General features: G+C 45.6%; 1 protein-coding gene across 1 annotated transcript in view; it reads left to right on the top strand.

Annotated features, from left to right (window-relative positions):
* Positions 1-26,081, top strand: part of GPA33 (glycoprotein A33) — a 234,500-nt gene that overhangs the window by 194,818 nt on the left and 13,601 nt on the right. The window contains exons 4-5 of the mRNA XM_086935542.1: positions 15,521-15,685; positions 25,048-25,164. Coding sequence (XP_086791668.1) covers positions 15,521-15,685; positions 25,048-25,164 — 282 coding nt within the window. The remainder of the gene's footprint in view (positions 1-15,520; positions 15,686-25,047; positions 25,165-26,081) is intronic.

The raw sequence follows: 26,081 nt of genomic DNA, 5'->3' as shown, positions 1-26,081 counted from the left end.
GACCTTGAGCGTCCGCCCTCCTTTTATTTTATTTTAACCCCGCAGGCCACGCCTGGCCTACGGATGGGCTGGGTGCATGAGTGTTGGCCACTAGACTGCCAACTGCTACACCATACACAGTTTTGTCCTGTTCATTGACTGAAATGCACTTGTAATACTGCAGATGGAATATCCTCCACATTTTGGCAGAGGATGAGCGCAACAATAAGGCTACAAATATGACCAATAAGTCCATGTTTAGCGGAGACGGGGAAAGAAACCGTGGCAGAAATCTAATTTAGGAAGAAAACTGTCTTGGATCATGCCCCTAATTTTGTTGAGAACTATTCCATAGATTTTTCCAAATTGAATTGAATAATTTGAAAGGCTGTATAGCTAGTCTGCAATGGGCCATTGAAGTGTATATTCCTGCACAGCCTTTTAAAGTCTCATACTGTTGGACCTGACAACCCTTGGGGTGGTCTTCACCCAAACGTTTTGCGTTCTCCCCTCCTGTTTGATGAAATGTGTTTTTGTTGGCCTTAGGACTGGGCATTTTCTACTGCAAACAACTACGATAGTGCTTGTGCTTACTCCTTTAAACATGGTAAAATCGGTTTGCACCCAAGTGTATATTGTTTTAATTAATTATGCATATCAAAAGTATAAGCCACATTATATATTCCATACAGTATATAAACAGACTTTTAAACATAAATACTGGTGCCACATATAGTTCCATAGGCTCATAAAATGTATATACAATATGGGAACCTATGGTAACGTAATCACTACTATTAACAAAAGCGGTTACACAAAAATACATGTCCAATCAAATCAGTGAAGTTATCAAGGGGCTGTAAGCTGAATTGTGTTGAGCCATTGCCCCATCCTGTGTACTGTAGTAATGTGAGTGACATAACCACAGACCAATAGGACAATGGATTAATATATAGTATGTGTATGTATGTGTATGTATATGTGTGTATGTATGTATATGTGTGTGTATCTGTGTGTATATGTGTATATATGTATATGTGTGTATGTGTGTGTGTGTATATATATGTGTATGTGTATATTTGTATATATGTGCATGTAAATGTGTTTATGCGTGTATATATGTATGTATGTATATATGTATTCACTGGAAAAAAAACAAAGGTTAACATAACATCATAGCTAGTAAAACTTGTCAGTGACAACATTAAAGTTTTTAACTAAGAAAACAGAAATTCACCTATTCCACATAGCAGAGCTAACTATAACTTGCACCTCCACCACGCACTGCCTATGGCATTGCATATTAGATCACTCATGACTTGTTTTATGACATCACTTATGACATCACTTTTTGCATCTCAAATGACATCATTTGTGACATCACTGATGAATCATCCAAGCTTCTTTTGTAGACCTTGCTGTGAGAACATGCCCTCTTTCTGCATGGTTGCCCCCACTTTTTGCTGAATTGCTGATGTGCTTTGACTGAGTGTGCCCTGGGCTCCTGCTAATCGGGTTCTCAGGGCCTATGTTCTTGCCCTAAAACTGTATTGAAGCCTAAACCCAATTTGCATCTCTAGCAACAGGTCAGCCCCTGGTAAATGGTACCACAGGTACCCAGGGCACTGTGACCAGAGAAGGCCTCCAATGGCTGTAGTACTTAATGTGCCACTCTTTAAGGTTCTGTACCATTACACTCACACACTGCCTTTGCAGGCTGCGTGTTTTGGTGCAGAACAAAGTGAAGAGCCGACATGGCACACAGCTCTGTGTGCCATGCCTACAACACACTGCCCTGGCATAGATCAGTCACCCCTCTAACTGGGTGCACTATACCAGTGGTGAGGGTACAGGTGCATGAGCCCTGTACTCCTCCAGTGTCTAAGTCCATTCTTAGACATTGTAAGTGCAGTGCTGCCATTAAGATTATATGGTGCTGGGAGGTTGTCATTACGAACTCCACAGCACCATAATGGCTCCACTGAAAACTGAGAAGTTTGGTATCAAACTTCTCAGCACATTAAACTCACACTGATGCCAGTGTGGGATTTAATGAAAAATGCACGCAAAGGATATCTTAGAGATGCCCCCTGAAAACGAACCTACCAGTAGTGTCCAGGCTGAGGGGCTGCTTTTAGCTCCCACCACCAGACATGTTTCTGGACCCCTAGGTCGAGAGCCTGCTGCTCTCTGGGGCATGAGACAATGGACATCCTGGGACGAGGTGCCAAGCCTCCTCCCCCAGGATGGGCAGGTTTCACAAAGGGGAAGCTTTAAAGGCTTGCCGTCTATGTGAGCTTCCCCAGGCCACTTGCTGCTTTCAGCAACTGGTCCCGACTGGTTCTAACCCCCACTTGTGTAGGAGAACCGGCGGGAAAAACAAGTGAGGGAGAGGTGTGCCCACCTCTGCCAACTCCACTCCTCAGGTGGGAGAGGAGATGTGAAGCGCAACTCTGTCCCCACCATCTGGCAGATGGGGGGACTCAGTCAACCAGGAAAAGGCGTATGCCCCCCCTCCCATTGGAGGGTGGCATAATAGAGGGTGTATCCACCCCAGGGAAGGGACCCATTGGTCCCAACATTTTTACCTACATGTAACGCCCCCTAAATCTAGAATTTAGGGGCAACTCTGAACCTTGCTTCCTCTGACAATAAGAAACTACAAGAGAAGGACTGAACAGCCGCACAGAAGCAAACCAGAGGAAGACGCCCACTGACTTGGCCCCAGCTCTACCTGCTTGTCTCCACCTGGAACCTTCTCCTGCGAAATCTTGGTGTGTCCTGCAGTCAGCAACCTTGAACACCTCGGACGGGCCTGCTTTCAATCGCAAAGACTGTGTCTCCCGTGAACACTCTATTTGGTAATCTGCAACCTCTGGTTCCGGCCTGACACCGCGGATTCACCCAACTCTGCTGCACCCGCCGTCCACTGCCCAAGCTAGAGTGGGCAAACACCATAAGGAGGTCCCCCGGAAATCCTAACTCGAGATCCGATGACCCCTGATCTGCCTCCACCTTCCAGCCGACGACTGCAGCCTAAATCCCAAAGGTCCCCCCAACCGTGACCAGGAGCTGGTAAGATCTGACCCCAAAAGACACCCCTGCACCCGACGCCCCAAGCCTTGGATGACTAAACCGGCGGTGCCTAACTAACCTTAACTTCCCAACTTACCTCTTAAAGTGGTGGCTGCACCAAGAAGACCTTCGTCCTCAAGCCTGCAGTGCCTTTGCAAATTGGAGGTTCCCCACTGCAAACAAGGCGTCCAACGTCAAAACAGCACACTGCACCCGGCCGCCCTAGTGCCACTGAGGGTGCACCTTTGGTGCTACCTTTTTTCCCCATTTGCCCTGAGCTAAAATCCAAGATCTTTTCTCCCACAACCAAGTGGCCTGCTCGTCAGCAACAACCAACCATTGGCCCAATTATGCCCCGTTGGATAACAGTGGGCCTCAGCACCCTGCACCCGGCTGCCCTAGTGCCGCTGAAGGTGTAACAAGAGTGCATCCTTGACCTTGGGAGACCCCTGAGTCTACCCCAGAACCTAAACTCCCACTACCAAATACTTACCTCACAACCGATAACACTATTTTCCTCCACAGGATAACATTGACTGTTTTTCTTGGAAAAGTTTTGAAGTGTGGAGTTTGAAAACCTAAAGAAAATTGTACTGTTTAACAAAAACGCTTTTACTTACCTGTTTATAGGGAATGCCCCAGAGTAGTATCCAGTATACTACTCTGTGTAGGAAAAGTAATCTAAAAAGTAACTTACCTGGTATTTTACTGAAAAGCCCATTCAAGTCTATGTACTGTATTTACAAAGCATTACATTTCTCTGCAACAATACTGTAAGTCAAAACAAAGTGCATATACCATTTCAATCCATACTGTAATTCAATTGTATATTTACTGCAAAGTACTTATCACTTACCTGTAACAGGCTTGGTTGGTTCTAGGAAATAAAACCACTAAAATAATACTTTTATACAAAACCAACAAATGCTTAACACTCCTCTGATACTGCCTTACGGCTCAACCATACTACCTCAAATAGAGAGTGAAGTGCTATTGACTTTACCTCTGCCTTCCTTTTGGGTGACACTGGACTCACTATACCTCACTTGGGTATAGTATGTACAGAGCCAGCTTCCTACAATTGCTCTTTAAATGGGTATACCATTAGAGCTATGAAAGTAATTTCACAATAGCTCAGAATAATATGAAGATCATTACTGCTGTCCTAGAATCTTGCTCTATCTATGAGGGTTGTATATGTTTAAATGCTGACCCTATACCATACACTTCTTGGGTAGCAGAGTTCATGTTGACCATAAATCACAAATTAAACGGTAAGCTATCCTGCACACTTTGTTCAATCTGTATACAACGGTTCAAGGAAAACCAAGTTCCTCCAGATACTCAAGCCTGTTACATGACGAATGCCCTACTACGGACAGTCTTTACCTGTATCAAACCCCTGAATCGTTATTAAGAAATAAAGTGGCTGTGAGTAGAAAAGTGGGTACTGTTAACAGTGTTGCAAAGAAGTACCCAATGCACACAACAGAAAAAGTATAGCAAATGTGTGTCACTGTTGACACTTGTGAACTTCAATACAAAGCTGTCAGAAAAACCACAATATAGCAACGAGACCATATAGCAACGAGTCCATCATACTGCTTTTTGATCACTAAAGGGACAACTGGGAATCCACCACTTTTTTTGAATGGACGTTTGATGTAAGACATTCGGAAACCCATACTGGAGGTTTTCCCGTTTCTGACTGTCGTGTCCATACTGCAGACACCTTCCACGTCTCAGGCCCTGCCGGGTCGGAATTATCACCGGCGGAGCGACTTTTTACTTCTATTGTTTACGCCACACAGCCCTGAGGAGTCGCGGAATTAACATTCCATTGCGAAGAAACACATGTTGGCTGGCTTGTGAAGACATTGTGTTTTTTTCTGACAGCTTTGTATTGAAGTTCACAAGTGTCAACAGTGACACACATTTGCTATACTTTTTCCGTTGTGTGCATTGGGTACTTCTTTGCAATTTTACGGTGTGTTTGGTTTCCAACACACACTCTGGGGGGTTATAGGGCTCATCCCCTCACCCTTTTGCACCACATCACAAGCAGTTATTTTCGAATACCCTTGCGTTCATAGCTAGCAGAGCGCCCAGTGATTACCCCCCCTAATCTAAAAACTCTTAGCACGTGTGTCACTGTTAACAGTGTTTACTCTACGGAGAGAGTTTACTGTTTACCACACTGCTGATCCACTGTAATATATGGAGCATGAGTTTGGGGTTATGCCCCTCCTTATCTGTCTAGTGTCCACCCCCCTTAGCTGTGGTGTTCCTCAAGGTTCTGCCTTCAGTCCCCCATTGTTAGACGTGTATGTACGCCCACTAGCGCTCCTTGCCAAAGCACGGAACATTAACTTGAGATCCTTTGCTGGATTCCCAGTTGGTATTCACTTTCTCTAACAATCCTGCACAGGACCAACTGAAATTCCATGATGATGTCCTGGCCATTTCAGACTGGATGGCGGACAACCATCTTCAACTTAATTCAGCCACGACAGAGGTGCTCTTTGTAGGCCGAGTTACCCATGAATGGAACTATTGATGATGGCCCGTGGCTCTGGGTACACCGCCCTAACCGAAAACCACAGTTCTGGATTTTAGGGTCCTGATCGATAATGCCCTTTCATTTGAGCCTCACGCGAAAAAAGTGGCTGATAAATGTTTTGCCCTGCTACTTGGCCTAAAACCTATTCCGGGGTTCTTTGATGCCCCTACCCGCCAACTGATTGTTCAATCTGTAGTCCAATCGCGTCTGTATTATTGTAATGGGATCCTGCTTGGGTGAAATAAAACAGTTACTAAAAGACTACAGCGGGCACAGAATGCGGCAGCACACATTCATTTTGCCCTACCTAAGTACTGCCACACCTCCAATCTTCTCCGTCATCTTCACTGGCTGACAATCAAACAGAGGGTCCAGTTTAAAACCCAAATTATACAGGGGCTGTGTACTTCATATGTTCCATTGCAAACACTGCGCTCTGCTGACTTGCATCTGGTTTGCACTCCCAGGTGCACAGGTGTAGAGCAGGAGGACGCTCTTTCAAAGCTCAGGCCCCTGCTTTATGGAACTCTATTCCATTGGCTGACCTCAGTACACAGGATCATTGGGCAGTCAGGAAACCGATTAAAAGCTGGCTTTTCTCTTCCAACTAGCCTCTCTCTCTCTGGCTACCTGTCTGTTAGCGCTGGGATGCCCTGTGGCTGGGGCAGCCATGCGCATAAATGTGTATAACATAACATAACTGTGACATCTCAAACCTGCAAACTAAAGAAAATGTGTTCCTGAGAAGGCTATTGTCAGTACCTAATGGCCTCTCCATACTCCTCCATTGCACTGAACTAGGCTTATGTACCCTCGAAGTTCGTATCAGTCTAGCCCCGCTTTGGTATGCAAGGGTGGTGAGTATGATACAAACAGGAGACTTTGCTCAATCAGGAAATATGTGACCATCTCTGGATTATCCATATAGGATCCCCTGGCCAAGATATGTAAAGAAGAAATTGATAGCAATAGGGAGATCCAATTGTTTTGAGTGACCGCATAATTTCTGCACTGTCTCCAAACAGCAGTTGAAACTGGATTATCTAGTCTTATGTAAAATGTGCAGAGGTGATTTAGTGAAGTGAAGGAAGAGGGTGAGCAGATATCTCCCACTAGTGACTACAGATTCTATAGAGCCTTATCTCCTGCTTCCACTCCAACATTCCCAAAGATTCTATGTGGTGAGGTAAAGGTTTATATAGCGCCCTCTTTTGTCTAATGTCCTAGTAATGTTTATTCTGACTCTGCCCTTGAACTATGCCCCTTGAGTCATGCTCAATTCCGTCTATGGTGCATTTTTTTCTTCTTTTGTAATTTATACGCTAAACCTAAGAAGAAATTCTTCATTCCCCTGTTGAGAAGGATGAATATCAAGAGGTGTAGGCCTGCCCAATTTAATCTTCAGCTTTTATAAACTGAATTTGTCTGTCTGATGCTTTGCAAGTGTATCCTTGAAGATGGAGGGATGCACACCAGTTTTAACCAACATATCTTTATTCTTCAATTTAATCTACCTTCGGCTTGAATTGCGTGTAAATCAGATTTCGAGGCATGCCCTGCTGCCACCCGTTAAGAAACATGTAAGAAGAAGGACTTTATACAGCCCCTAAGCCAAATGCACAGCTCTGTGCCGCTGTTTAGCGTGCACTTAAAATTCTTATTCCTTTGTCAATCCTTGAATTTGTAAACCATTTTTGTCCATAATTAAATTCCTTTTTAAACATTTAGTTCACTGTTAATCCTCAATCCACCAATCGGGTTCAGGTACCAATTTTCAGATTTCTAACATTCAAACTGAGCCAATCCAGGCTTCTTTGAAAGAATGCGATAGATGCAAGAAGTCCTTCACAAGTAGTCGTTTATTGTGCAGTTAAAAAACCCAATGCATTTCGGGCCTCCATGTGCCCTTCTTCGGGGGTCACTTTAGTACCGCAAATGATCCACTTCCTGTTTCTGATCCGTTGTCATTCATTACCAGTCCTGAAATTGTCGAAGGCTAGCGAATTGGGCAACGTGGCGTGGATCAGCAAGATTAAGTAGGGTATTTACAAGAGTGGACATGTTGCTTTTCAACTTCTTTTTGGAGAGTATTGCAGCTTTTTCTTCAACCCTTCCCGCCGTTTGCTTTTTGGTGTAGGGAGAAACTTTAATCGGGACAGGAGCAAGAGATCGGATTGCTGGCTTCTCAGGAAATGACTACTATGCAATGAATTGCCCAGCAACGCTTTTAAATGAGTATGTGATATCATATGCAAAGGTTAGGGCTTTGGAAGATGATCTTGACTGCTGACCAGATATGTGAAAGATGCATTTTAAGAAGGGGTTAATGTAAACTCCTTTTTATGACCCTCGAACCCATCATCTAAATGTACAACACTGTTACCTTGCCTGTATGTTCTGGTTCACCAAATGTGTCCCCTTTAAAACTCTTATTTTTTATTTAATTGTAATGCAGTTAGGAGACACATGCAGAAATTACTATGGATTGTCGATCATGCATTTGCAGGGCCAACAATTCGCTAGCCTTCGACAATTTCAGGACTGGTAATGAATGACAACGGATCAGAAACAGGAAGTGGATCATTTGCGGTACTAAAGTGACCCCCGAAGAAGGGCACATGGAGGCCCGAAATGCATTGGTTTTTTTAACTGCACAATAAACGACTACTTGTGAAGGACTTCTTGCATCTATCGCATTCTTTCAAAGAAGCCTGGATTGGCTCAGTTTGAATGTTAGAAATCTGAAAATTGGTACCTGAACCAGATTGGTGGATTGAGGATTAACAGTGAACTAAATGTTTAAAAAGGAATTTAATTATGGACAAAAATGGTTTACAAATTCAAGGATTGACAAAGGAATAAGAATTTTAAGTGCACGCTAAACAGCGGCACAGAGCTGTGCATTTGGCTTAGGGGCTGTATAAAGTCCCTCTTCTTACATCTTACTTGCAAGTGTATCCAGCAGCTGTAGGAGAGTGGGGTCTGCAATCCTATGGTCACCCCCGATTTTTGCTTTTGCTTCACGACTTTCCCTGGCTGTGGGCCTGCTAATCAGACCCACAGCCTAGCTGTTCTCTCTCTAAATTGACGCATATGTACCTTAGGTGCATTTACCAATTGGTACTGGGCCACCTTATCAGTCCCTGTACAGTATACCTTCGGTATCCAGGGCATAGGTGTACCCAGGGCCTACCAGGGGCTGCAGCATGTATTATGCCACCCCTGGCTGGCCACCCAAATCTGACACAACTGGCTGCCCGACAGCTGGGGCAAGGTGGTGTAATCACCCTTTGCTTTAGATATAGTATTCCTATATCTAACCCTAAAATGGACACATGTATTCCTATCAGTCACTCCTATGGCAGGCCTTATCAATCCTGAAGGCATAGTGCTTGGAATTATGTGAGATGGTGCTCTGGCATGAGCTGAGCCCGTTTGCAGCTTGCGGAACCAAGTCCTAATAGCTGTTCCATGATAACGCGTACCATATACTCTTAAGTGCCTTATAATCCTCGCGGTTATTTGCCAACTTTGGTATCGCTTTATCAAAACATGTTGAGTAAGGTGTCATACGAATTGGAATACTAACCCCTCGCCAATTCTGGCGACGGGGTTAGCATTCCACCCTTCTAGAGGGACACGACATGTATGTAACTGTGAACCCCGGTTAAAGTTAACTCGAGCCTCAGCATCACAAAATGGATGCTGCCACCACAGACACAAGTCTGACCTCCTGCTGCTGGGAGTCCTTCCAGCGAGGAGAGCTCGGACAAAGGGTTTCCTGTCAGGGGCGGTGCTAGCACCATCCCAGACAGGGTTTTGTGTATCCCAGGTGTGAGAAGTTGGCCCGATATGCAACGTTCGCTATTCTAGCGACCGCTATGTATCGTTCCAACGACCCTTATGGTGTTTGGTTGTAAGTCAACCTATAGACCAGCTATCCTAGTAGCGTGGATACGAGCAGTCTAAGGCTAAAGACTCGAGAGGGCGTGTTAAGCCAGCTGTTTACCACACATGTACCCCTTGAACACCCAGTGAAAGGACACCACACAAGTGTTATGAAAATAAACAGTATATTTATTACGAATCACAACAGCCCTGTACTCTTTATGAGGACAGGGTACTAAGCACAAACCAAATCTCTTTAGCAAATACTTCAAGTGCACAATTAAAACAAGTGTCCGAGGACACGGAAAGATTAAGGTCTCGGGCGGACCCGATAAGGCAAGTCGGAAGCGAGGGACTCAGGACCCTAGAGTAAGGAGGCTATGCAGGCACCGAAATGCCGAGTTACCTAGCCACGAGGGCTGCGGCTGCACAAGTCTTACAGGCGTCGGGGTCTTCGCTGACGAGCCAGGAGCCGGAAGAAAAGGAGTTGCTGGCCGGCGACCAGTGCTGAATAGTTCGTAGAGATCCAAGCCTGGATCGGAGATTGATGAAACCTGAAAGCAGAGGGGACCAAGTTCGTACTACTAGCCAGTAGTCAGAGGGTACCAGGAAGGCACCGGTTGGCCGTCACCTCGACCAGGTGAGTGGGCGACGCTAGGCTCTGCAGTCTCACGGACCAGGAGGCGTTGTCGGCGACCACGGTGGAGGTGCGAGCTGTCCCACGAAGGATGATGCTGTCGGCGTCGCTGGGCCCAGGATGGGGCAACAAGCCTTGGCAAATCTCAGGGCCACGTGGTGGGCCTAAGATGGCGTCTTGAGTGGACCAGGAGGGTCCGGGGTGCTTCTCGCAAAGATGGAAGCAAGGGCCAGTCTGGAGCAACCAGACCAGCAGAGTTGTTTGTCGGTCGTCGTCAAGGACGGGCACAAGCCAGCGGCTAGTGACCAGACAACGTGCTGAGCAGCGAGCAGAAGGGCCCCACGCAGATCGTGGAGATGCTGGGAGACTACACTTCGGTTCTGGAGCGGCTCAGGGTCGGGGCTTCTCGGACCCCAGAGCACTCACCAGAGAGTTACCTCGATGGTCGTGCTGGTTTAAGAGCGTGCAGGTTCTGATGATGGCCGGTCCCTCGAGGTCTCGTCGCACCCACAGATCACAGCTGAGCTGATGACGTGGGTAGAGGTCAGAGGTGCCAGGGAAGCCGGTTCTCGTCGAGCTGGGCCGTCGGATCCTTGAGGAAGGACTTGCAGCAAACCGCAGAGTTCTTAGATGGTGCCCGCTGATGCAGGGTGACTACTCCTTAGTCACAAGGGAGAAATCTTGAGAAGAGTCTTGAAGTCCTTTTGTAGAAAGTATTCTTGATTCAAAGATGATCTAATTTGGAAGGGTCCCCGCTCCTGCCTTTATTCTAAAGAAAGGGGTGGGTACATGACTAGGTCCTGCCCTAAGGGTGGGACCAGGAAGGGGGGTAGTTACACCCCTCTCCCCTGCCGGACTTTCCCCAGGCCAGGGCTGTCGCCCCTGGAACTGGTTCTAACCGGCAGATGCGTAGTGAGCACCGGGGTGCCACTCCGCAGTCACCTTCTCGCCAAAGCCCTACCTACCCAGAATACACAAACCCTGTCTGGGACGGTGCGAACACCGCCCTCGACAGGAAACCCTTTGTCCAAGTGCTCCTCGCTGGAAGGACTCCCAGCAGCAGGAGGTCAGACTCGTGTCTGTGGTGGCAGCATCCATTTTGTGGAGCTGAGGCTTTAGTTAACTTTAACCGGGGTTCACAGTTACGTACATGTCGTGTCCCTCTAGAAGGGTGGGATGCTAACCTCATCGCCAGAATTGGTGAGAGGGCAGCACCCCGATTCGTATGACACCTTACTCGACATGCCTTGATAACGCGACACCAGAGTTACCGATATGGTACGTGTTATCATGGAACAGCTATTGGGTCTTGATTCCGCAAGCTGCAACCGGGCTCGGCTCGGGCCTGAACCTAGCTCACACGAGCCCACGCACTCTGCCTTCAGGATCGTTAAGGCCTGCCATAGGAGTGACTGATAGGAACTCGGGTGTCCATTGTATGGTTAGATATAGAGCTACTATACCTAAAGCGAAGGGTGCTTACACGACTTCGCCCCAGCTGTCGTGCAGCCAGTTGTGTCAAATTTAGGAGGCCAGCCAGGGGTGGCATAATACATGCTTCAGCCCCTGGCGGCCCTGGGTACACCTATGCCCTGCGTTACGGGGTCTGATAAGGTGGCCCAGTACCAATTGGTAAATGCACCTAGGGTACATATCGTAATTTAGAAAGAGAACAGCCAGGCTGTGGGGCTGATTAGCAGGCCCACAGCCAGAGAAAGTCGTAAACCAGTGAAACAAAAGCAAAAAATCTGGGCGATCATAGGATTGCAGACCCTACTCTCCTACACCAGGTAGGCAGGGCTGAGAGGAAGGTGACTGCAAGTGGCACCCCAGTGCTCACTGTGCATATGCCGGCTCAAACCAGTTCCAGGGGCACCCCAGCCCCTGAGCTGGGGAGAGACCGGACAAAGGAGAGGGGTGTAACCACCCCCCTCCTGGTCCCACCCATGGGCAGGACCTAGTCGCGTGCCAGCCCCATTTCTTAGAATAAAGGTAGGAGCGGGCCCCCTTCCCAAATTAGATAATCTTGAACTACTTTCCACGAAAGGAACTCTTGACTTTCTTTGAAGACTCTCCCTTGTGGCTAAGGAGTAGCCACCCTGCACCCGCAGGCACCACCTAAGCATCGCGGTTTGCTGCACGTCCATCCTCTGGATCAAGACTGACCAGCTCGACGAGACCCGGATTCCCTGGCATCTCTGACCTCTACCTGCAACATCAGCCCAGCTGAGATTCGTGGGTGTGACGAGACCTGAGGGACCGGCCATCTTCAAAACCTGCACGACGCTTAACCAGCACGACCACCGAGGGATCCTCGAGTGAGTGCACTGGGGTTTGAGATGCCCCAACCCAGAGCAGCTCCAGCACCGAAGTCCAGCCCCCCAGCATCCACGAGATCTGCGTGGGGCCCTTCTGCTCTTTGCTGCTTACCGCATTGTCTGGTCACTTGCCCGTTGGCTAGTGACCCTCCTGACGACGTACCACGACGATTTCACTGCTGGTCTGGTTGCTCCAGACTGGCCCTTGCTCCCCTCCAAAAGAGGAGCACCCCGGACCCTCCTGGTCCACTCCAGACGCCATCTTGACTCTACCGCGTGGGCTTGCCTTTGCCAAGGCTTGTTGCTCCAATCCTGGTTTCAGCATCGTCGACAGCAGACACCCTCGTGGGACAGCTCGCACCACCAGCCTGGTCGCCAACAACGCCTCCTGGCCCGTGTGACTGCAGAGTCCAGCGTCACCCACTCACCTGATCGCGGTGACCCCATCCGGTGCCATCCTGGTGCCCACACAATCACTGGCTAGTGATTAAGAACTGAGCCCCCTCTGCTTTCAGGTCGTCTCCATAACCGATCCAGGCTTGGATCACACCGAACATCTTCACTGGTCGCCTGCCAGCAACTTCTTCTTTCAGGCTCCATAGACTACAACGAGGATTCCCAACGTCTTTTGAACCCTATGCAGCCGCAGCCCCTGGGCTAGGTAACCCGAGCATTTCGGTGCTCCAACGCAGGTTCACTATCCAAGTGTCCAGATCCTTTTTCGTTTTTAGTCTACCTAGTCTGATTCGTCCGGAAACAGTAACTTTAGAAATACTAGCCTCCATAGACTTTGTCCAGCATCCCGAGTGAGAGTGCACACTCTGCACCCGATCTCCCTAGGCCTCCTGCTCCTAACCTTAGGGTTCAGTAGTGTAGTCCTAGCGATCCTGAAGCCTCTGGATCGAGTTACTCACCTGCTAGTATTTCGCATTCCACTTTTAGTGTATATGGTTTTTCGTGCCCCTCGGGCATTTGTGTAAATTGTGCAACTTGAAGTATTTTCGTAAGAGTTTTGTATTGTGCTTAGCTCCCTGACTCATAAAGAGTTCAGGGTAGACTTGTTATAAATAAATATCCTTTATTTTCATAACAACTTGTGTGGTGTCCTTTCACTTGGTGTTCAAGGGGTATATGTGATGGTAAAACGGCTGGCTTAACACGCCCTCTAGAGTTTAGCCTAAAGACTGCTTTTGTCCACGCTACTAGGATAGCTGGTCTATAAGGTTGACTTACAACCAATCATCAATAAGGGTCGTTTGGTATGATACACAGTGATCACTAGAATAGTGAGCACTATATATCAGGCCAACTTCTCACAGCAGCTGTGAGACTAAGGAATCTTGTGGGAAAATAGTATTTGATGACAATGTATCTTGATGTCTTGACACTATGTAGTGCTCTATCTGCATAAGGAACTATCTATCTGTATAAGGAACCAATGATAGAGACAACATGGTATCTGGAAGCTTCTGGGATATACGAGCTTTCAGCCTGCTTTTTTAATTTTTTACACATTGGGCTTTTGTACTTTTATACCATAGTCAGTTTTAATGAAATTGTGTTGTGATATGTTTTATTCTGATTCTCTGTGATGATTTATTATGTTTTTTTAAAACAAATAAAGATTATTCTTATTCTGTACCACACTTTTTGCAAACAGTTAAACTCTGTGCAAAACCTATCCAAAGCACAACTATTCACTTAAAATAACTACGGTATGCAGGTGCTAAATATCGTACTACCTGCAGCCTTCATACTGTGGTGCAAACTATATAGATAGCCCATCTTCTGAAGCAAATCAAGCACATGTTCGAAGGTTAGTACATGGTGCACACAGGCTTCTATGTTATATATATATTTTTCATGCTGGGACTAGTCTTGGTGATGTAAAGGAGGGCCGCACTGATGACAGTAATGAGTAGTCGAGCAGTGGTGGGTTAGTTTGGTGTAGGCAACGCAACACATGTACATCTACTCTCTGAATTGAATTGCACAATGTGGAATCAGAAAACCTGGGATAAATCATGACTTCCCCACTTGACCAAATTGTGTGATCCTAGGCAATTGTTTAATTTTATTTCCCTTCATTATCACATATTAGAGGACCTTGAAAGGCAAGACATCAGGATGTGATCCGTACAAAACCTTTTCCTGGGTTTGATTTACGAAACTAAAATGTTATTCATGTACACTAGCAACCCTGGTGACCCAAACGAAATTCATGTTGGGAAACTATCACTTTTACAGCGGATATTTTTGAATCCACTGATCTATTCTGATTTACTAAGGTGAAACGGGTCTGCATGTTAATGCAATGAACTTCTGAATGTTAAAGAGCCTGCTGCAAGTTTTTTTATAAATGAAAGTGTTCTAAAGTTCGGCAGTGCAGGCCCCCCGAGTTACTTCCTATATTTAACAGCAATCAACCTTTAAATAAATGCTCCCCCGTTTATTTTACATATTTTTAATGTTAGTGTGATGTCGAGTAAACCACAGTCCCCAGTGCCGCTGTTTATCGGAGGGCTGCACATAAAGGTCAGGAGTGCAGCATGCGTGCCCCCGGGCCATACTTTGAGTATCACTCATCTAATAACTCAAGGCTGCTTACAATACTCAATATGTGGTAAGTAGAATCTATGCCCTGCTAGAAACGTTTTCTGCAGTAACAAAAAATTTGTGTGAAATAATTAATGATGGCTAGAAGAATGTGACAGAATGTAAAGGTGAAATAATAGAAATCAGAGGATGGATGGATGGATGACTGAATGGATACATGCTTGGATGAAAGAGACCAGCAGCTAGTCTTTGGAGGCCAGGCTTTGTTCAAAAGTAAGGGTACATTTATTTTTCTGACTACTCCCTTGATTCTACACCTATATAGTGTGTCTTTTGCGACATGTCCCGAGACGTTGCATGGACTTGCTCTTGTCTTGGTGGGACTTGATAAGTGGTATGAGCCAATGTTCGGATTTAATGTGCAGCCTTTGCATGCTCACCTACATCAAAAGAAGAGTGGTGCTTGTTTTACAAGTTTTGTATCTTTGTTTTTGTATTTCTCTCTAGTTGCCCCATCCAAGCCAAAGCAGTCGATCACTGGGACAGTGGAGTACGGACAGGACATCGTACTGAAATGTGAATCCGAGGAGGGCTCTCCGGTGCCCACCTACACCTGGCAGAGTTACAGCGTGGCCAGTCAGCTGCGCCCGCTGCCGCCGACGGCTGTAGCAGGTAAGACTGGTTCCCCACAGTCACAAGCTTGACAAGAACTCACTACAGCAACTAGTCTCACGGTATTGGGTAAAAATACCTACCAATAACAATTTGAGCTGCACAAACTTTGAATGAAAGAGTAACAAGCATTTGCAATGCAATAGGTCTCGCAGTTGCTAGAGTTTCAGCTATTGGCATTGTAAATGACAATGCTTTTTATTTATGCGTTTGAAAACCGTCAAGCTGTGTGTAAATAAGCACTTTGTACTTATAGTCCTTGCTCACGAGAAGCAAGGCTGGCAGTCTTTTAATGCCAGCCTTGCTTCTAGTAAGCAAGGACTATACGTACAAAGTGTGTGTTTATGCACTTCTTGCAGTTTTTTAAAACAAATGAATAAATACTGTTCACCAGAGCATACATTTATTGGTCAAACGCTGCGTATAAAACACCCAGGCAGGAAAATGTATTGACAGAGGTACAGAATACTCCCTCTTGCCAGAGAAGGGCAGTGAACTGAGAGAAGAAAAGAGCACTAAAGTTAAGAAAGGAAGAACAGAATATTGAGTAAAAATTTACGAAATTACAGAGAAAGGGTATTAACGAGGAGGGAGAACAGAAGTGGTATATGGTTTGCCGATGCACTCTAAATTGAGTATATAGATTGTTCGGTAACAATTTACAACAATTCAAACACAAATTGACAGAAGTGACAAAAGGTTCCAACAGATGAGTGAATCTTGGAGTCTTTAATGAAGAGTACAGCCAGCCGACACGTGTTTCATCGCCTTCGCGATTCCTCAGGGCTGAAACAAACAAATGAGTAGCATCTAGCATATTGTTTGAGCAGATGGATTTTACATACAAGACCATAGTGTATGGTCGTTACAAACCAACAATAAATGCTTCCTCCTGCAGTGAGCATACAGTGATTAGTTCAGATTTGTTCCACTAGTGCCACCACAACACATCCGTGTCGAAATTGGGTGTATACTACCGATATTCTATAAAGACGTGGATATATGTGATAGTGATTGTGATGGATATGTGCAGGGACAAAATAATAATAGTGTATCCGGAACGGCAAGCAATGACAAGTGCTTTGCATCGCAGCGGAAGTGTCCTATCCGTGTGCGGCTCATTCATCCTACATGCCACTTCCTTGTGAAAACGTGAAAAAATGTGTCATTGTGAAAGCATACCTAGATGGCCGTGTCAACGTCAGAAGGTCTGCATATGTGTTGAAAAGGGGAGAAAAAACCGAAAAAATCTCATCACTAACTGTACTTTAGTGATATTCAGGCAAGATGTCACCAAGGTAAGACTGTCCGCCAAGTACGAAATGCAGACTCACCGCTCAGCTGGTGATAATTCCGACCCAGCCGGGCCCTTGACCAGTTGCACTAAGTTCGAGTGCGTCCAGCAGCGGTAAATATCTTTGTTTCTGTGACAGAAAAAAAGTAATATATGTCACCTTGAATATGTGGTGTCTTAATCCTCATCACAGTGCCCTAAAAATATGTGGTTCCCATATGTAGTCTAATGTCACAGAGAATGTCTCACTAGAGCCATTTCATTTTAATTTTGAATACCAACGGGGAACTTCCCTTCCTGTAATTGTTAACATTATAGTCGGAATTTCCAAGGAATTTGGTGCGTGTCATGCAATACCCTGAAGGGTTCCACCTATCTACTTACATGAATATTGTAATCAAGAAGTATTAATGGGGCTCGGAGACCACCCGATATAATTCACAAAGTTGTGAAAGTTCCGTTTTCGAAATGGATACTGTTAAGAAAAATAGCACTTCAGTCAAGACATTACTATAATTAACCATGAACTAGGTGAAGTCACATCCTGGAAGATCTTAACATGATCTTACCTATTTGAATCTGCACGAGGATACCGGTTGCGGTTCCTGTCAAGCGTGCACCAAGCTGAAATGGGAGCAAAGTCATAGGGGTATTTAGATCTAAGAATGGTTGCGGAGAAAGAATCATCGTGTGAATTCTTTAGTTAATATAAGTGGACGATCGCGTGATTCACTTACCCGTGTGTGGCTCTCCGAACGCGTCCGGCGGGTGCACCTCCTCCGAGCCCTGTTCCTGTTTGGACACGTGACTGTGTCCAAGCCGACGTATATGCGCGTCTTGACGTGACGTATTCTTGAAACTAGAACGCGTATGAGTACGGCAAACCCGTCCATAATGGATGGTCCGTATTGCTTAGTCCATTCCAACTACCTGGTTGTTGTAAACAACGGTATTATAATATTCTCATACCGTGTGAGATAAGAAAATTATATTAAACGCGAATATGTTGTAAAAATATGCGATAAGTTGGTCGCTAACTTCACTATTGAGAATGATGTTGAAAACCTAATGTCACGCTGCACTTTTTAGTACGAATCTACTATTGAAAATACCCAACTTCCCAATGATACATACCCACCGACATACTGGTGTTTATGTAAGTTTGTACTCTATTCGACTGTAGCGCTTCTTATGATTTTAAATTAGCGACCAACTTATCGCACTGTTGGTTTCTAAGCACTAGAAAGTGACTAATCTTAAAAAAATCATATCTCTGGTTCACTACAGTGTATTATTTTCGTTTTGGTGTCATTTAAAAGATAAAAATATTACCTATTTTTATAAATTGGTGTTGGCTTTTTATTTTGAGTTGTGTCTTAATTATTTACTGAAATTGTGTTTTATTAATGCTTTACATACCTGTCTTTGAAGTTAAGCCTGTCTGCTCGCAGCCACGTTACCAAGGGTTGAGCAAAGGAATCATTTTCTAAGACCTATGCTGAGTCCTATCATGTGTTAGTGGCCTTATTGCCAGTGGCAGACCTACATTTGCCCCTACCAATAACCCACTTTCCAACAGCGAGAGAGAGAGGAAGAGAGAGCGAGAGACCTAAATGGAGAAGCAGGAAGAAATAGAGAGAGTGAGAGACAGACAGAAAGGAAGAAAGAGCAAGAGAGAGAGATGGGTGGAAAGAGAGAGCAGGGAGAGAGGCAGAAAGAAAATAGATGCTTGTGGGGTAAAGAGGACCGTGGCTGGGACTGAAAGTGCCTTCCACACTCCACATCCTCGCTGCGGAAGACCTCTTGGTACGTTTGACAGACCACATTGCTTTCTCTGGCCCGAAATGGCACTGAATTCAAGATAACGTCAAAGCATGTACTTACATATGGTATCTCCCCTTAAACATCCATCCACCAGGCTGGTGCACGCGCCTCGCCTTGCTGTTTGTTGCCCAGCGACTAGCTTCCAACCAGAGACAGGCTGTGACCCCACTGCCTTGGTACATGGGGTCCATGTCAGCTGCTTTCACCTTAATAAAAACGATGCGTCAGAGGCTGCTGTGTGGAGACAAGCTTCTCTTACTATTGTTATAAAGGATAGGGATTCTCTTTGCACAACAAACATTTGTTCATATAATTGTAAAACTTTAGTAACACTTTCGCAAAATAAATTATTGTAGCGGTGATTCAAGTGAGGTTCCGTTGTTTTTAGCCAGAACTGCGAACCAAATGAAGTGTTGAAGAAACGATTAAGTCAAACAAACTGTATACCTGACAGAGAGACTTCTGGGAGTTTGGAAAATATTGACTTCTTGGTCCCCACTTGATATATCCGGTCTGTGCCAGACAGTAAAAGGCGTTTGATGCCTATCCAAATGAAAGTTCATCCACAACGTGTTAGGGGTTGGATCAGCCTGGAATGTTCTCAGGAGCAAGGAATGTACGTATGTACCCCTCCCAGTACCCCAACTTCAAGGAAGCGAAGGAGGTTAGAAAGTGTGTCCCTAAACGTATTAGGAGAGTCTGCGTGAACCCTACCTGCTTTAACAGCAGACAGGCCCGATTGTGTTTTGTGGGGGCGGAGTGCATTCTGCAATACAGCGTGGACACATTCATCCCCCACAGAAGACCAGCGACCGGCATTAACCCACTAAGTTATCTCAATGGATTTTAAATTTTGCCGGTAGGTTGTACAAACATCCCTGTGGCAGAAGCAGCGATCACCCATGGAATCTTCTCTGGTACCAAACCCCAGGACCCGTGGACGGTACTTGAGCCAATCACTTAAATACTTCTGGGAGGATGCTGACTGGAGCATGGCTAAAACTTTTCATTTCTATGCTGCAGTTAGTTACTTAAGCCTACAACTAAAGTGATGCGAGTGCGTTGCTATCCAAATTTGGGAAGGAGGGGAGGGCGGCGGGTGCGTGAGGTGAATACATATCTGCACTGCCCGCCTCCCTCAGCTCGTGGTAAAACAGAGTGACAAAGCGCACAACATGTTTTAGTGGGGGAAAGTCAACATCGCGTTAATCGCTGTACCTTTCACTCACCTTTTAACTGGATGGAAAAGGGTTGGACCAGGAGGAACAGCTGACTGCAGGGCAAGCTACAAGTCGAAGGCCGAGTAGCACGATACTTGGCTACAGGAGGTCTCAATCAAGGTGGTCGGTCGGTGGTCTGTAATTGCACTCGCAGCAGAGGAAGTTCAAAAGGGGGAAATGGGGGTGTGGAGACGAGCAGAGTAGTAATCGCGCGCATGTTGTGCTTAAACGCCGAGAGCAAAAGACGCGCCGTACGCGTGCACATCGCCTGACACAAAAAAAGTGAAGGCTCGCCATGTGCGCGTTTAGCTGAAACGCCGCAAGCCGTACGCGTGCACATCGCCTGTCCGGGCAGGCACAGCAAGTAGGAGACAGGGAGGGAATGAAACATGCCTCCCTTTCAATGAAAAGCGCGCGTTTTTGACCCGTACCAATCAGAAGCATGGGTGGAGCTTCCACCCCGCTTCCGAAGCAAAATCAACAACAGATCTCGCAAGCGACCGCGCATGCGGTGCATCGCTAAGCGAGACCTAAAAAAAGAAGTGGAAACGTTAGTCACATGTTCAACAATTTTAAAACATTGCATTTTTTTAAACCTTGATGCCATATATTAATGGAACACGTAAATAGTAAAATATTGTGTTTATTTAATTAAACTTTGGAAAATATTTGAAAAGAGGATGAGCTGTGGTGAAGATTGCTAGATGGGTGTCCCAGTGAGGACAAGAGGCGTGAAGGACAGGGGCTTACTGCTGAGGGGGTGTGCGGGTGAATGTCACTCCTACCCCGCCCCATACACCGGTGGTGTCAGGTTGTGATAGCTGAACATGTGCTTAGAGCAGTGGTTCCCAAACTTTTTTGACCCGTGGCTCCCTTGATCTTTTTGGCAGTTGGCCATGGCTCCCCACCATTTTTTTTACCGGTGGGCGGGTGGGGAAAGATGTAAGCCCGACCTCGGGAGTACTTCCTGTTGTCTTCCTTGAATTAATTGGGATTCAATGAAGGTATAATAATCCTATTTGTAACAAAATAAGTTTTATATAGCTCTGGCTAGACCCAGAGGTATCAGAGCGCTTTACATGAGAAAGGACATTGTTTCAGAACATTGTTACATAGTTACATCAGTTACAGTTACCAGTATATGCTTAGGAGAAAAAAACTTGTGCTTACACAATAATATAAGATAATTAGCACGTAGGCCAGGCTAATGACTAACACAAGCTTGATTGCTATGTGAAATTGTCAGTGTAAGCATTATCACAGCGGAGTACCCCGTGGTTTTTGGTGTCACTTCTTACTTATATGCAATAGTTTAGGTGCCAGTTTTCCACAAATGGCTCCCATTAGTATGCAGTTACATGTCTGAAAACATGCTCACATTCTATTGCTTGGCCCCCATCTGCTGAAGGCTACACCTTAAAAAAGATGGTGTCTATTCACCTCGGAGACCTCAGAGATGTCAGCTCTATTAAACAGGACGTAAGTACCACGTCTGGGCATATTGTCACAGCTCCGAAACTATATCCATTGATATCCATAGTGGAGAAGTGTGGCTCAGGGGTTGGAGGCGGCAGACCCGGAAGCTGAGATCGGCCCTGGACCAGGGTTCAATTCCCCGCCCCGACGGGGTTGGGCTCAATAATTCCACGGACTCGATAATTCTCGCTCTGGTGCCTACTCGACTCACGGGTTCACACTCTGCGACTCTGGGCAATAGCTTGCTTAATCTCCACAACGGCCCCTCGTGGCGGGATGCCTGGCTTTCACCTTGTGGATACCCTGCCGGGGTATCTCACAGGGGAATACCAGGACGGGTTCCCTAAGCAAGCGCATAGATGCCTGCGATGTGGGCGATTTGCGCTATATAAATACATGTACATTTACATTTACAAGAATTACCACAGTGGGGAAAAACATATGAGTGTAATAAACAAAAGCACTTCCTAAGGGGACCTTTTCCACCCTGGAAAGAAGACAAGAAAAATACACAACTGTGTGCCAAACAGACGGGATTTATTAACATGCAGTATAGAAGTATAATAGCTATTTATTCATTTTGTATGTACTTAGTTGGGCATGGTCAGCCTATGTTTTTAAAAACTATTCTGGATGAGGGTCAGTTTCAAGATGCAGGCACTGTGCTGTACTTCTACACCACTCCAATGGAGATTACGTGTGAAGGAGTGGGCATTCTTTATCCGTGCACTCGTATGATGTTCAAAAACAAAGGTAAGTGAAGTTGCAGAAACAACTTGCACTGGCTCCTGAGCCACAGAAATACATCATACAGGAAGCTCAACTCAGTTTTAAAATGTGTTCATATATGAGGATAAGTTATAGAAACAACTTACTGCCTCAGAACACTAAGAAGGTTTTCATTTTGCCAAAAACGTTCACTAAACGAGGCCCGCCATTGCAGAACTACTGATCGGGAAAGTTTGAGACGGGGCCCCAAGCTGTATTAAAATATACCAATATGCCATTGACTATGCATGGACAGTGGGTGATGCAACTACTAATGCACTATTAAAAAGCCATTTTTCCAGGCTGCAAGCTGCAGAGGACGGCGGGCACAGAAGACGGCGGACGGCAGACTGCACAAGTAACTTTCCCTCCAACGGCCAGAGCTGCGTATGGCAATCGTATGCCAGTAATGGAGACTACCTCCGAAGCCTGTAAAACCCACGTACGACGCGTATACGTACGCACCTATGGCGGCAATGGCGGCAGTGCGTCCTTGGGACAAACCATGTCCCCGGTTTTTGCAGGTGGGATGTATTTTGGCGGAGGCTGCTTCACTTTTCCCCACTGTGGTTGCGGCGCCCCTGGTTCCTCATTACGGCGCACAGTTTGGGAACCACAGGTTTAGAGGAACAAAACGTGCAGACATTTTGGGGAAAACTGGTACATAGTGATGTGAATCTACACTGGGTGAAAATAACCTTAACCCACATAGATGGTGTAGGTAATTGTGTATCAGTGGAAATATCTGGTAAACGAATGCCTCTAAAACATTGCGGAAAGGGAGGAGTTGGGGATAGGATATAGATGGAAAAATTACTTGTAAAACTTTTGTTTGAGCTTTTTTTCAACATTTTCTTTTAAAAGAGGGAGAGAATGGGGTTATTTGTTGGTAGTAGGTGTAAACTGCCAGGCATACATTTCTGCAGCTGTTAACTCTAGTTCAATGTTTTTGGAGTAAATATTTGAGTTTGAGCTGTAAGAAGGGGGGCACAAAAAGCGGAAATCGCTGTATCTGTCTGATGATTAAACTTGTTGCTCCCTCTAAAGTTCAGAGAATAGGTGTATCTCTTTTACCTTTTCATCATTTGAGAGATTTTTCCTGGATGTCCTTATCTGGCCTGCTTTCGTTTTTAGGTTGAGCCTAGACCGTGCTAGCGCGGTCTGGAAGATCTGTTGAATGTGCTTTGTGGGATCTGGAGATCTGGAGATCATCCCCAGAACTGGTCTGCTTCCGCTTTTGCTTAGGGACTTTTTTTCTGTTCAACTGCCTCTAGTTAACTGTCTTGATAGAAAACGACCAGTAGAGGTCAGTAAAATACCAGAATTGTTTTCTACTTAGGGACTTTATTTTTTTATTTTTCTGGCAACTGCCTATTTAACTTTCTTGATAGAAAATGACCAGCAGACGTAAACACCAAAATCACTTTAGCATTCCCTAGATTCCAGGCCATAGAAACTTGTATTTAATGAGCACCTGTAGACAATTTTTTTTTTCTTTCAAATGTTGTATTTTTAGTGATATGACCTCAGAAGGGGCTGATTTTATATTAAAAACACAGCTTTGGACAATTCAATTTCCCGGTGATACAGTATTTCTTTCCATGTGTTCCCATACCGGAGAAGTGTGGCTCACTGGTTAGAGCAGCAGACCCTGATGCAGAGATCAGACTCGGGACCTTGGTTCAATTCCCGTCGCGGCAGGGTATTGGACTCAATGTCCGCGGACCCGATAATTCTCGCCACGGTGCCTACTCTAATCATGGGTCCCACTCTGCAACTCTGAGCAATAGCTTGCTTAATCTCCACACCGGCCCTAATCGCTAAGGATGCCTGGCTTCACCTTGGGGTGCCCAGGAGTGGGCGCCTCACAGGAACAGGCCAGGATGGGTTCCTCAGCGGTACAGCGCGGGGACACACTGGCTAGTGTAACCAGGCGCTTCGTAAGCTCAGTTACTTACTACCTGGCGTGGTCTGCAGTTTGGTGCTTACTTTCCCTCCATGTTAAAGAACAGTAGATGTTTCAGCACCCAGGCTAATGTGCTGCATAGCTAAATACATATAAGGTCCCAAAGGCGAGACAGATTGCATTGCAAATGCTTGTTCAGACCAGGTGCCAGGCCTGCCAGATCTCTCTATGGGGGAGTAGACTGCTTCAACAAGTATAGTGGACTGATAGTGGTTTTGTATAGGTCTAATTGGCGCCACTTAGAAAGTATCACAATTATTGTTGTTGAAATATTTAACGGTGCTAAAAGGTAGAGGGAACCATTTTATCCCCTCAAAAAAACGGCTACTGCCTCCAAACTGTATAGCTCCTTAGCACACGTAAATTACAATATTGCTATATCTGCAAGTGTCTCCAACAATTGTCCCAAAATATAGTAAAGATGAATTCTTGTTCTTGTATTCAGGTTCAAATTTATTCCTGTTCACTGGAAACTCTCATACCGACGACACGTGTTTAGTCGTACGCGGTGATAATTCCAACCCGCATATGGGTTCTACGGGTTGGGGGAATCCGTTGTATCTAATCCGTAAATATCTTTGTTTAATTATGGGTCCAATATCTTCAAGGTGGCTTTCGCCGGTCCGAAGTTTTCTTTGGAAGTCCCCCGTTCACTGAGCAGCGTGTCCGCCCGGAAACATATATAGCAATATTGTAATTTACGTGTGCTAAGGAGCTATACAGTTTGCTTCAACAAGTAGTGTCTTATTGTGTCTAGTGGTGCACATTTCTACTCACAGTATTTGTAACACAATGTTTTTTGTTTTCTTTGCAGACAAAGGATCCCTGACGTTGAAGAATATTTCGTTAGACACCTCTGGTTACTATCTTGTCTCGGTCAAAAACATAGTCGGCCAGGAATCCTGCAACATCACTCTATCTGTGTTGCCTCGTGAGTGTTGCTTGTCATGTACCTGCTTCAATAATGCCTTTGACCTGATACTAGGACTGATGGGGGAATGTTTAATTGGCTTCTCCAGACCCACATTAATTTAGAAACACCGAAGGCCAGAATGTGTGGGAGTGACCATTCGGGCAGGAAGGCGGAGGAGAGACGGTTACGTTGAGTTCCTTTGCTTGCCTTCCTTGGTTTCAAACCATTGCCTGGATTTAGTCCCAGATGGAAACCATACGCTAGAAACTCCTGTATGAGCTACTCACTTGCCCTTGGTTGTTTGTGAAGTTGGCCAGTGGCAATGGAGTCGAGGTGTCAACCTTGTAGTGAAAAGGATGGAGGCATTCATTTAATGCGAGAATTTCCCCTTAAAAGCTAGACGCATGTTCACGATTCGTTGCAGACCTAAGCAGATTAAGTTTAATCTGACTAGATCTCTTAAGCTAATGGTCATTTGTTTGTTTTAAATGAGCTTTTCCTTATTTACTACTTACTACCTGGCATATCCAAACAAACCTATTTGTTGTAAAGTGGCTAGAAGTCCCTTTGAACGAGGATATGCTGCCCCTTTAGATTAAAGTGAATTGCTGTTACTGTGCAGCAGCATTAAAATAGGAGCCCTTCCTTGACCTTGCGTTCCTTACTTTCGACCTCCATAAGCAAGGTGTTTAGTTGTAGTTTTTGGTGTCCATCAGGAGACCTCCCAGACATGTGTTTCACTCACTACTTGAGATGCATTTCACATTCAGTCTCTTAATCTGCCTGCGACCGCTATGGCACAAGGGGTACTTTTCCAGAAAATGTCTTGAGAATATTTCAGCAAGACTACACCGCCTTGAAAACACCAAGTGGGTACTTACAGCATGGGTTAATATGCCAGGTCTGTACAGTGGGATTTATATCGGACACTGTGC

Source organism: Lissotriton vulgaris, chromosome 8, assembly GCF_964263255.1.
Source record: "Lissotriton vulgaris chromosome 8, aLisVul1.2, whole genome shotgun sequence".
Lineage (NCBI taxonomy): Eukaryota > Metazoa > Chordata > Amphibia > Caudata > Salamandridae > Lissotriton > Lissotriton vulgaris.
The sequence above is the reverse complement of the archived record's forward strand: the minus strand, read 5'-3'. Positions and strand labels throughout refer to the sequence as shown.